Source organism: Rhodnius prolixus, unplaced genomic scaffold, assembly GCF_049639745.1.
Source record: "Rhodnius prolixus isolate KJV_2025 unplaced genomic scaffold, Rpr scaffold_2, whole genome shotgun sequence".
NCBI classification, from domain to species: domain Eukaryota; kingdom Metazoa; phylum Arthropoda; class Insecta; order Hemiptera; family Reduviidae; genus Rhodnius; species Rhodnius prolixus.
The window spans coordinates 11,595,840-11,608,883 of NW_027411592.1; the positions used below are offsets into that span (position 1 = coordinate 11,595,840).

General features: G+C 32.4%; 1 protein-coding gene across 2 annotated transcripts; it reads left to right on the forward strand.

The window, feature by feature from the left end:
• The first annotated feature begins 562 nt into the window (after positions 1-562).
• LOC141450441 (metallophosphoesterase domain-containing protein 1) lies at positions 563-11,640 on the forward strand. 2 transcript variants are annotated; one of them, XM_074120898.1, is made up of 7 exons: positions 563-894; positions 1,051-1,195; positions 1,310-1,550; positions 3,109-3,335; positions 6,192-6,299; positions 6,913-10,186; positions 11,220-11,640. In XM_074120898.1, the coding sequence occupies exons 1-6, from the start codon at positions 772-774 to the stop codon at positions 6,915-6,917; spliced, it is 849 nt and encodes a 282-aa protein (XP_073976999.1). In that variant the 5' UTR covers positions 563-771; the 3' UTR covers positions 6,918-10,186; positions 11,220-11,640. The 2 variants fall into 2 exon arrangements, with proteins under 2 accessions (XP_073976999.1, XP_073976998.1); XM_074120897.1 differs by having other exon boundaries at positions 6,192-10,186.
• Positions 11,641-13,044: the final 1,404 nt, after the last annotated feature.

The following is a 13,044-nucleotide window of genomic DNA, read 5'->3' on the forward strand; positions in this document are numbered from 1 at the left end:
GCAATCTAGGAAGTTAAACTTTTTTTAAATAACTGACACCTTGCCTTCTATTGAAGTATTTACAATTTTATGGCATTAGTGGTATAATAAATTTGCACCTAACATCATACCTTATCGTAATCAGGTTCTTGAATAAAAAACATTAATAAAAAGAGAAGGCGGGCTGGTGCAATAGTTTTGACTTTAGAGCTTGGAAATTCAATAGGAGTACCGTAGGACGGGGCCCGCAAAGCGCACAACTTCTAAGTTATTTAGAAAATTTTAGTACTGACTGTCCGTGAGACCTACTTTGATAGTTGTATAGTTAAGCCATCTTACAATAGACATAAAATTAAAGTTTTAACTAAAATCTAAAACAAACTATTAATCATTCATACATCAGAATTTTCACTTCCCTCAAAAAAATAATATATTTTTTAATTTTAAAATTTCTTATTTTTTTGCAACAATAACTGACTATCTTTTTTCATTTTACTTTGCTATTTTTTCTAAATACTTAACCATTTCCTAATAAATTTTATACTCTATTATGAATATTTCAATATCAGATTACTTGCTTCATTTATAACCTTACGGTAACCTTACCTCACGTCTTAATTTGTTTTGAGGCTGCATGGGTTATGATAGTGACAGAAAAATGCGAACTTGAAAACATTGAAAAAATTATAGTTTTATAAGATTGTTTTATCTGGCTAGAGTAACTTTAAGCAGTTAGAGCAATGCTCTATTACTGATTTGTAGCACATTTTATGTTTTACCTGTAATTTTAAAATGAGCGTAGAAGTGCATCCTTTATCCAACAACCCTACAAGAGCTTGGAAAGAACTATCAGCAACCCAGAAAGTAATAAAAATAACCGTTCCAGTACTTCCGAAATCTCTTTCTAATGATAAGGTAATTTGGAATCAAATTCATAGGAGTTTAATCAAAGTAATTATTATTATGACGCCAAGTATACTCTTGTAACTTCTGAAGTAATTTATTTGTTCAAGATTCTGCTGTTTCTGTCTTTTCACAGTTTTTTCTATCATCTAATCATTGCAATTTTAGATTCGAATAGTGTGTATGAGTGACACACATTCTTTAACTCCACACATAAAATTTAATATACCAAATGGCGATATATTTATACATGCTGGTGATTTTACTAGATGTGGTGCAGAAGAGGAAGTAATCGAATTCAACAATTGGATTGGTACGATAAAAACATAATATAAATTATTTATAATGAAATAAATTCATTTTTTATCATTATTTTTTCCGTTTTAATTTTATATCACTAAATGTGCAATACTTATTTCTCTTTTAGGTAAACTGCCACATAAATATAAAATAGTTATTGCAGGGAATCATGAATTGAGTTTTGACCGAACATTTACCCATCCACTGAGCCCCAATATCTTAAAAACAATACCAACCCTTGGGTTGCCTCGAAATAACATTACTGAAGCAGTTACGACTACCAATATTAAAGATAAGCTCACGAATTGTACATACTTGCAGGATGAGGGTGTGCAAATCTGTGGTTTAAAAATTTATGGTACACCTTGGTATGTTTGCATTTCAAATAATATGACATTTCGGTAATGATAATGAACATCAATTTTATAACATGGTTTCTTGTAGCAACCATCAAAACGATGTTCGAATAAATTATAATATTCTTAAATATAATAATCTTAAAAATGCAATTAAAAATGTTATTCTGGCCTTGCACTAGGGGAATCCTCTTTTTTGCAGCGGAAGTCTACATTTCCATTTTAGCTGAATGTTAAAAGAAAAAAAATTACACTACAATACTTGGATATTAGCTTCTTTTTTCTTTTTTGCTTTTAGAAATAGTTTTTTTTCATTAAATTTGAATGTATATAGCATCTGATAATCTCTGTTTCCAGGATGCCAATACCGGTTTATTGTGCTACCATTAGGTGAAACCTCTCTTGTTTTGAGGTCTAGAATTTCTCCTCTGGTTGTTTTTGCGTTTGATATCTGGTCACAAAGCGTTTCTTCTACTTCAAATATAATCTTCAGGTTGGTTGCCTCCTCCTCCAACAACGAATGCTGTTGAATGTTTTATCACTTATAGAGTTCAAAGTCATTTATCCTCATTCTAAGAAGCTGTTGATTACTAGCTGATAAATTATTTATGTATCATTTTTGCCACTGTTCTTCTTTGGTTTCTTTTAACTTTTATTAAGAATGTCTTTTCTCCTTGGTCTGAAATTTGCAGATGGGTGCTCCTTTATATTGAAAACAGCGTTACTAAAGCTTGCTACTGTGAATTATTGTTATCTCAGGTTCTTTAGTCAAGCATGCCGCTTTCTATGTTTTGTTATAAAGATTTTTTTGTAAGGCAGGAAATATTTGAGAAACCACAAATAGTACATATTTCTTTTTTATCTTAGCATTTCCATTCTCTTTTCTTTTGACAAACAGCGTAAATCGCATTTTCTGCAGCTGTAGGAATCTATAAATTCTTAACCTTACCGACGTATCTGGATTGATACTAAAAAAACTGTTTATTTTGGATTATACTTCATAAACTAGCTGCACATTCTTATTCTAACCTTGTTTACAAGATTGTTACTTTATGACCTTTGGAATTTTTGGTATTTTTCTTCCAGAGTTAGTTGTGTTTTCTTAGCAGATGCGTGAGAGTTTGGTCCAATTGAAGTAATGAGGTATTGGTCCAATGAATGAAGTAATTTTCCGATTCGTGGCCAGTTGCAATATCAATCCTTATATCGTACGTATTTAAAAGGTCTTTAATGTCAATAGAACCAAATGGTAATCCGAATTTAAAGAAAAGTGGTTGACCAGAAGTATGATATTGTTAAAGATTTGTTTCAGGTTTTTGTGGTTCTCTCTAAAAGGATTAATAATAGAGTTAGCACAAGACCTAGCACTTTTAAAATATTTTAGAGTTTTGGGAAACCTTTCAATATTGAATAGAATGAATTTTGGCTAGAATATGATATTGCAACCCACTACTTCGTAATATTCATGGTTGAAAGAAAAATTTGTCCTTTTAAATTTATAACTTTCAAAATTGGAGAAAAAGAGTCGTAAAAGTGTTTCACACTAAATTTAGTTTTTTTTTTTTAACAGGCAACCAGAATTTCATAGGTGGGCTTTTAATCTGCCTCGTGGGGAAGAATGTTTAAAAAAGTGGAATATGATTCCTGAAGGCACAGATATACTAGTTACTCATACACCACCCATTGGCCATGGTGACTTATGCTGTACTGGAGTAAGAGCTGGTTGCGTTGAATTGTTGTCTACTGTTCAACGTAGAGTAAAACCTAAGTATCATGTATTTGGTCACATTCATGAAGGTATCTGCATTTTACACATATTTGTGTTAGCAAAGAGGAAGTGATATTGCCAAATATCCTTTCTCAAAACTTGTAATTGTAGCTCCTGTGTAACTGTATTATTCATTCATTAAATGTAAATTGTGTATTAAATATAAATTCAATGTAAGAAACAAAGTATTTGCGTGTGTGTAAGAGAGTTTGTGATGGATGCTTGTTCACTCTCAAACGAAGACTTAGTGCATGCTATTTTGAAATCTTTCACTAAAAGACACATTAGGATTGGTACTTACAGCAATATCAAGATCCTTGATTACTACCACTACTCAGTAAGTGGAGAGGTTGAAAAATGGAATGATAATTGTATTATTTTTACTTTCTCCTGTCCTCTCTAATGAAAAAGTATCGTAGTGGAATAGATTATATACATACTCTATTTGAGGCACCCTGAGAATGAGAAAGTAGTTTTTAGAAATTTGTCTCCCTATTTGTGGTAAGCAAAAACGAGAGTTTCTCACTCACAAAATTCAAATTTGATATTTCGTTTGGATGCTCCGTGGGTGGTAATTTGTGCCAAATTTGATCAGACGGAAGATTACTTTACCGAATCGAGTTTTTAATTTTTCTTGCGATTTTTTCGAAGATTTTTCTTTAATACACTAATTGAAAAATTTTCCCAGAAAAATACAATTAGAAGTTTTTTGCTAGGAAGAGTTACGCTTTCCCTTAAAGTGTGATTTAACCAGGATTAAATGCTAAAATTCCGTAGAAAATGGCCTAACCGGAAGTGTCATTTCCTGTTATTCCGACATCCGTGATCTTTCTCAGTTGATGTTTTTAAATTTAATACATTTATCAGACTATTAAAGAGTATAGGTAACTTGTTTAAATAAGTTAAAAAAAAAAAATCCAGTAAAATTAATTTTAGAGCAGTTTTAGGGTAGACCAGGGCTTCGATTTAAAATGCCATTTCACTAAATTGTCCTTTATAACACGCAGGTGTACCACATTAGTGGGAGTTGTTATTATTGCTGAAATTCTGAGTTTGACTTAGCAGGAAGTGCGAATCATAGGCCACTCTTCAGACAGAGAAGTGTCGGCCGCTTTTGTTTGAAATAATTTTCAGAAAAGTTCATTTGAAAAAGAGTGGGAAGCACGCGTACCTTAAAAGTCCATTTGCAGTAGTTGACAAATATTGAAACCACCTAAATTTTTACAATTTGAAGTTGAATAAATCTTGAGAGAAAGACTTCTGAAATTTTTTCTTTAATTTCATTGTTTTTTTTTTTATTTTCCATTTAGATAATTTATAGTTACAAACAGGCAAGATTACGTGGGTCGTTTGAAAAGTCCGTGCAAAAATAAAAACTACTTAATTTTTTGGGGTAAACCTTTTTTATTTTTCAACATAGTCTCCTTTTAGGCTTATACACTTCGTCCAACGCTGCTCTAGTTTGTTGATCCCTTCCGAATAATAGGATTTGTCCAAGTCTGAAAAATAGCCATTCGTTTCTGCAATCACCTCCTCGTTTGAATAAAATCTTTTTCCCGCCAGCCATTTCTTCATATTGGGGAACAAATAGTAGTCCGAGGGAGCCAAGTCTGGAGAATAGGGGGGATGTGAAACGAGTTGGAACCCTATTTCCATTAATTTTGCGACCACAACTGCTGCGGTATGAGCTGGTGCGTTGTCGTGATGGAAAAGGACTTTTTTGTGGGCCAATCGTGGGCGTTTTTCTTGCAGCTCGGTTTTCAAACGGTCCAATAACGATGAATAATATGCACCTGTAATAGTTTTACCCTTTTCCAGATAGTCGATGAGGATTATTCCTTGCGAATCCCAAAAGACAGTCGCCATAATCTTTCCGGCCGAAGGAACGGTCTTCGCCTTTTTTGGCGCAGATTCCCCCTTGGTAACCCATTGTTTAGATTGTTCTTTGGTCTCAGGAGTGTAGTGATGTATCCATGTTTCATCCACAGTGACGAAACGACGCTTAAAGTCATGCGGATTCTTCTGGAACAGCTGCAAACCGTCCTTGCAACACTTCACACGATTTCGTTTTTGGTCAAGCGTGAGCAATCGCGGCACCCATCTTGCGGATAGCTTTGTCATGTCCAAATGTTGATGCAAAATATTATGTACCCGTTCATTCGAGTTGCCCACAGCACTAGCAATCTCACGCACCTTCACTCTTCTGTCATCCATCACCATTTCATGGATTTTATCAATGATTTCTGGAGTAGTAACCTCAACAGGGCGTCCAGAACGTTCAGAGTCACTTGTGCCCATATGGCCACTCCGAAAATTTTGAAACCACTTATAAACTGTTCTAATCGAAGGTGCAGAGTCACCATAATGTTTATCAAGCTTCTCTTTAGTCTCCTCAGGCGTTTTGCCTTTCATAAAGTAGTGTTTAATCAACACACGAAATTCTTTTTCGTCCATTTTTTGAAAATCACTCGACTTCCTCGATTCAAACGAATGCCAAACACAAAGAAATAGACCGATCTGGCTGAAACTTGGTGTGTGTTCTTCCAAGAGATGCCACTAACTAAACATAACCTCGATACGCGCCAGTGGTGCTATCTCTCTGACTTTGCACGGACTTTTCAAACGACCCTCGTATTTTTAACCTTTTTTTTTTTTTTTTGTAATTACACATTAGTTGTAATATTTTTCTGTTTGTTTAAATAACACCTAAGCTTCCGCATCTGGAGAATTGTTACAATTATTATTATTATTTTGCGCTCAAAATCCCTGTAATAATATTAACAGTTGATGTTTATTAGATTAAGAAATATTTGCTGCTATTTCTTACTATAAGTGGTTGTTTTTGATATCTTTTTATTAATGCGGAAATGTTACTTATTTCTCAGGTTATGGAGTGTCAACTGACGGAAATGTGATTTACGTCAACGCATCCTCTTGCAACATTAATTATCTACCAATAAATCCACCTATTGCTTTTGACGTCTCCGTCCCAGGTATAAATAAGCGTTAAATAACTTCATGTTATATAGAGGTTGAATTTTAACCCATATAGTTATATGTTTGTGCTAATTGTGATATAGTGAAAGTAATTAAAACTAGATGGATGATCTTAAATTGTGATTATTGTACTGTAAACAATGATTGCCTTCTTGAACTTTTACTTGGGGTGGGTATTGGTCTAGTGGTTATTATAAAGCGTGGTTTTTTAAATGGGAGATACCAGTTCGAATCCCGCGAATAGCTACTTTTGATTTGTTAATAGAAAAAATGTTAGTAGTAAAGTATAGTATGTGCTTTCGCCCCTATCTTTGACACCTATTTGGTAGTTGGACCATAATCGCCCCCTGAAAAAATAGGCGATTAAGTTGCTTTAATTTTACTTTTCACTAATGACTTCTTGAACCAAAGTAGTTTAGAAAATCTTAATGAATTGCTCAGCAATTATACATTACTGTCGTTGGTTGACTTTGTTATGCGTTCAGAGGACCATAATAATTTTGTGATCAGTTTCAAATAACATAGAAAAGCTTTGTAGATTTAAGTAGAGAGTGGTTATAAAGCGTATCCACTGCAACCTAAAATTTCTCTTGTGGTTCCGTGTGTCAGTTTAGAGGATGTAAACACCTGAAAGCCGATTGTGAGATCGCCAAGCCTAAACAGTTACACAACACGTAACTAAATATGCAGGACCAAGATATAATCTGTGATTGTTGGAGTTCAGTATAAATATTATTCTTACATTTACACTGGGACGCCCTGAATCTAAGTTCGAGCGCTTCGTTTATTTCTAATTTCATTTTCTTAATCTGATTATGTTGCCTTAATTTCGTTGCTTAGCCTACCTGAATTAAATGAAATGATAGATTATAAAATTCTATTATACTACTTCAACTCGGATGCCGATATTGCACAATTAACGATATGTTCCTTAGAGCTAGAAAATTTTGAATAAAATTAGTAAATATGATTTATTTAAAATGAAATATTACAAATGTTTTACAATTTAGCTATTGTCGCAATGTTTTTTTCCATAAAATATTTCAAAAGAATGATATTTTCATACTCAGTCGTGCATGATTGTTCTGATGAATAGTTTATAATTCATTTATGAGATTGACTTATCATTTGATGAAAAGTACATATAAATTTTGACTGATTTTGAATGATTCATTAATCTAATTGCTTTGAAAATTCATTAATTTGATCATCTTGTGATTCCAGTTATAAGATTGTGATAGACAAATATTCATCTAAAAGTCAATATGTTGGTGTATATTTTAATTACATTTTATATGTTTATTTTTTAATATTTTATATACAACACATCGTGGTGTGGTACTTGTCTAACGAATATAGATTGCTTAAATGAATAAAGTTCGTCGTAGCGTGTTTAGATTTAGAGAGGAGAGAGAATCGTTTGTTCATACAGTATTAAATTTAATTTTCAGTATTTTTTTTTTAATCGATTTTCTCTCTGTTAATGTAATTAGACAAATTTGTTTAAAGTAAGTGATCATAAATAGTTCTGTGATTTTTCTCCTTTTTTTATTCTTTACGAAAAAATCTATTTTATTTTTATTTCAAAAGATTTAAAAATGTGATAAAATATAATAAAATATGTAATTGTAACAGCTCACTCATATATTTAATGATTGTAATCATAGCAGTAATGAAAGATATTAATGAAAAATGTCAAGTTGTGCCATTTATTTGCTTATTTTTTTTTTTGTTATTTGCTTATTTTTATTATTTATTTGGGAGATTTGTGCTTTAATTTTTAGATTAATGAATATCTAATGATATATATTATGTATATAATATATAATAATAATATATGTAATAATATATTATATATTTAAGCATATATAATAATGTATATAATTGTTTATGGAAACAAAAAATGCACCGCCCAGAAGGGGTAAAGAAACAGGCTATTTCGTTCTGAATTTGCACATCATTGAGATCATTGATTTGATCCTTTTCTAAGGATGGATCTATCACCTTCGTTTTTGGAAGTGGGCATACTTGGGTTTGTTAGTTAACTCTAATAACGTTGACTCCGACAAAAGAGTAAAATGCAGAGCTTTCACTTTTCAGCTGATTTTAGGGTGGAACGTCTTATGGCAAAAGTCATTCTTGCAAACAGTTTACCATCTTTTGGTCTTTACTCCTACTGGCCACATCGAAGGCTACAGCTTCATAAGACTACCAGGCTTAAGTGTGTCAATTTAAGACATCATGGGGGTCAACCGATGGGCATTGTTACTTTTTGTGACCAAATCTTTGTCAATTCTGTGCTGCTGATGGCTCGGATTTTTGTTACTAAAGCAAAATTTGGCATGCTTTTGCTGCTTGAACAGTGCATACCTTATCCAACTTTTGGTTAATGTGAAAGTTACTAGTCTATACTTACACCTTACTGGAAGTGCATTCTTCCCCCTGCAGTTTATAATATAAATTGTAATCTTAAGTTATTAATTTGATATATAAATTTAAAAATGTTTGATTAAAACTATTCCTAGTCATGAGTTACCAGAAAAAATACTGATTAACTTTGTCATACATCTTCTATGTTCATAATAAAACTTGAAAGTCATCAAGCAATCAAATGTAACAACTTGTTTTTTGCTTATCCAAGAAATACTTTAATATATAGTAAGCTTCTTAGCAGTATTGAATAACTATGTAAACTGCCTTCAAATTTAATAGGTTTTGCTTACAACTACGTCCTTAAACGTAAAACCAATTTTTAAAAATACTCTTTCTTTATTTTAGTGCTGTCACAATGCAACAGTTTTCTCTGTTAGTTTTATAAAGAAATGAATTCTACATTAAATGAAAAAAGTGACATCGAATTAGGCTTTTCAATAATGTTGGATTGCTTTTACTTTTAAGGGTTATTAATAATAAAAAAAAAGTTTTTTAACAATTAGTCCATTATAAATTAAGTAAATAAAAATTGATTAATGATGGAAAGAGATTAGTAGCTTTTGGACTAATCTCCAGATACAGAAGAAGTAATTTGAGATTCAATATTTACAGCTTGAAATAGCTTTTACTTGATCAGATATCAATGCTTTATGTGCAGTTAATGGGAGCTACTAGAGATCTTTCATTAGTAGTAAATACTTTGGCTTTCTTGAAAGTTTCAAATATTGGTAACGCATTTGTAAAATCCTTCTCATATGCATTCATTACTTCACCAGTGCCAATGATTGCTCTCTAGAACATACATAGGTCAGAAAACATGAGCCGGTTGGTTGATGGATTCAAACTTGACAAGATACCACCAGCTTAACACAGCGGGAATCTTATTTTTCTGTGTTAAAATTTCCAATGACATAAAATACTTGATTATTTAAAAAAAAAACAGAGCTGAACATTGGATAATTAATAAAATTAAAATCTTTAATCGAGCGAATCAAAATAAAAAAATTAATTCTTATAAGGCGCACAAGTGATCACTTTTTCAGTGCACTGCCGACCTCTGGACAGTGTTCTCTCATTACAACCAACATTGTCCATTAACAGTAGCTGTAAGAGGAAGGTAGGTTAAAAATATACGAGTTTTAATTTCATTAAGCAAAAAATGGATAAACACATGTTCTTGTTTCAAATGTTTATTTGTATTGCAAATTTCCAATTAGATTTTACCATTTACTTATTCAAATTTTAATTTTTAAATGTAAATTTGCGGCTAAAAATTTTTTAATCTTGTATACTAATCATTCTATCCTATCATTACAATGGAACTAGATGATATTACACCAGAAGATGTTTATGCTTTTATAGATTCCAGTTTTTTACCAGAAGTAACATTTTTAACGATAATAGCTTTTATCGTCAGCCTAGCATATAATTGGCCAACGCTGAAAAATAGGTATGTATGCAAATTACAACATTGATTTTTATTACTTACTGTAACAACCTTAATAAAATTAAGTTAGGAAGGAATAATTGTTTCGAAAAGAATTTCTATTTATTGTTTATTTTATTGTCGCTTGAATATTGAAATTTAGTATACGCGCAAGTGACCAAACCGGTTGATTTTTTTTTTTTTTATCACATACTTTCAATGAGGTGATCCTTTTTGGAAAGGAACTCTTCATTAAGATATATCAATATTACATCATCGTAGGGGAGAGTGGACTCGCCGTAGCTCCTGTTGCAAGGATGTTAGTGACCAGAGGATATGAAAAATGGTGTGAAAGTTTAGGTTGTTTAGGGCAGTTGTGAATCGAGGTCGCCCAAGTCCGGGACTACCGAAATAACAAACATGAGGGAATTTTAGGAATATTATTGTTCCCTCCCTCAGACAATTAATAACTCCATGGAGCCTGGGTTCAAATCCAATAGTGTTTTTTAGAGTTTCCCTTACAAAGCCTATTCTGCTGCGGTGCGCTATCTACAGCGAGAGAACACTATCTGAAGGTCGGCGCTGAGAAGGCTCCGGGTGTTGATATTAGTTGCCTTAAATTTGAAAATGTAACGGGTACATCTTGACTGTTTTCGAACTACTCCTTCAAACCCAACAGAAAAATATATTCCGATCATTATTACGAACCATCGAAAAGTTGACCCTTTCACAGTATTTTCTCTTATAACCGTAAGAAAATTTTAAATTGTGGTTTGGACCGCAGCCTGAATAATATCGCTGAATCCGGTTTTGGATTTTCATCCATCAAGTGAGTCAGCAAGAATATGTTTGATAGAAACGTAGTTGTAGACAAATATCCTTCACTAAATTGTCGAATCAGCTTCCTCTGATGATGGATGAAAATTCGAAACTTCTCAGAAATTAAAAAAAAAATCATGTGCTACGACAGACAAAATCAACGTTAAGGAAATTTATTTTAAAAAAGTTGTATTTAATGTTTTTTCGATGTATGAAATTCAATAATCTTACTGATTAGATTCGTGATGGAAGATAATGAAGGAAGTCTCCGAATACCTGCTCTTCCTACAAAATCGGCCAGAAAAGGAAATACCACTAGAAAGTATAAGAGATATACAGACTTAAGGAGCAGAAGAGTAAGACTTAAGGAGAAGAAGATTCAGGAAGTAAATCTTGGAGAGACTACTCAGACAACCATCTTTTAGAATTATACAGGAAAGTAGTTGAATTTGGGTATTATAATTACTTACCCTGAAATATTCTGCCTTGCATCCTTAACAAAGTTACGTGTATTACCGACCCACCTTTTTGGGTCTTGATAAGTGCACAAAATTTAAAGATATTTGATCTGTGCATTGGTACTGGCAGCATATTCTACCAAAGAAAATTCGCTCATTTTGTTCAATTGTCTTTTGTCAGAAAAAAATTTAAGTAATCAATCTCGAGTTATAATTTTATTATCATTAACGTTTATTTAAGAAAACCTTTGCTAGTTTAACAGTGTGTTCAAAAAATAAAATAGAGATAAAATGTGGAATGCACAAGACTCATGGAAGTGAAGGAATTACATCATTTGTAGCATCACAAGTTCGACATTGAACTGAAATATATGGAATAAATTGCTTTTACGTGAGTTCCCTAAGAATGGTTGTATTCCAGAGTTCCTGTAAGAATATATAAGCATTCAAAGATATTGCTGTATAAAAAAAACCTAAAATTAACTACTTATGTAAAAAATAAGTAAATAAATCTAGAAGTTAAGTACAATATAAATAAATAAAAACGCAAATACAACTTTATTTGACAAATGGGAAGTAGGAGGAAATGCTGTAGCGGTTTTTTTTTGGTCCAGATGTGAAAGGAGAAAGAGCTGAGAATTCATTGCTCTGGAAGTCACCTGCATAGAGGCGAAAACTTTTAGATTGTTCACTTCCTAGGAGCCTCTCTACAGCTCAATATCTGAAGGCCTAGCAGCCTCTGACTCCAAAATCAAAATCAGCACAAATGCTTGATCTGCTTGAAGTTTTTGATCTTAATGTAAAATTTATATTATCTTTCCTATCTTCTTTCTAACTTAATTACTTAGTAAACCTGCACAGTAGCCTTGCGGTTACACCTTGATTTCTGCTCAGAATTTAGGGAGATTGTTCAGGAAATAGATCCAACACACTTAATACACATACAATGCAGGTGTGTCAATGTTTAGAGAAAACCAACTTTTCTTTAGCGGTATCATGTAGTTAGGGTGGTTGAAAAGCAATGCAAATAACATCCTAATAAATTAAGTACCTTTGTAGTTTTTCCACCGTTCACACATCGTAAACCCCTAGATCTGAGTTTCATGACATTAATAAACTGCTTTTGAAGGGGAAATCGAATTACATAGGTTGCAGCAGATGTACTCATTCTATACTTTTTATACAATTCGATTAGATAAGTTGTAACAACGAATACATTTCTTGCAAAACGTAAGCAGCGAATATTTACATCTACATTAAATTCGCCCATTGAAAAACACAAAAGTCATTAATATATAAGGTGCAACAACCTTTAATTCTGTGATTCGTAAAATTCAGATTATTCATCTCTATTCCAAACTACAGAACTAGTAAGTTGTACTTTACATAAATGTTTAATTTGGAAAAAGGCTTAGTGTTAACATGTAGAATTGGCGATCTGTCTGGTGAGTCGAATACCGACTTAAAATTTATGAGTACACTTCATTTTTGTGAAGGATTATTTTTATTTTGAAGAAAAAAAGAAAAACAGATCTCCAGCTGAAAACTCTGTGAATCCAATTTATTTATAGCGATATATTATAGGGATCACGGTAGCCGGCGGTT

Coding starts and splice junctions, on each gene's coding strand:
- LOC141450441 (XM_074120897.1), top strand. CDS start 772: ATGAGCGTAGAAGTGCATCCTTTATCCAACAACCCTACAAGAGCTTGG. Junction 1,551..3,108: donor AAAATTTATGGTACACCTTG/GTATGTTTGCAT, acceptor TTTTTTTAACAG/GCAACCAGAATTTCATAGGT. Junction 3,336..6,191: donor ATTTGGTCACATTCATGAAG/GTATCTGCATTT, acceptor CTTATTTCTCAG/GTTATGGAGTGTCAACTGAC.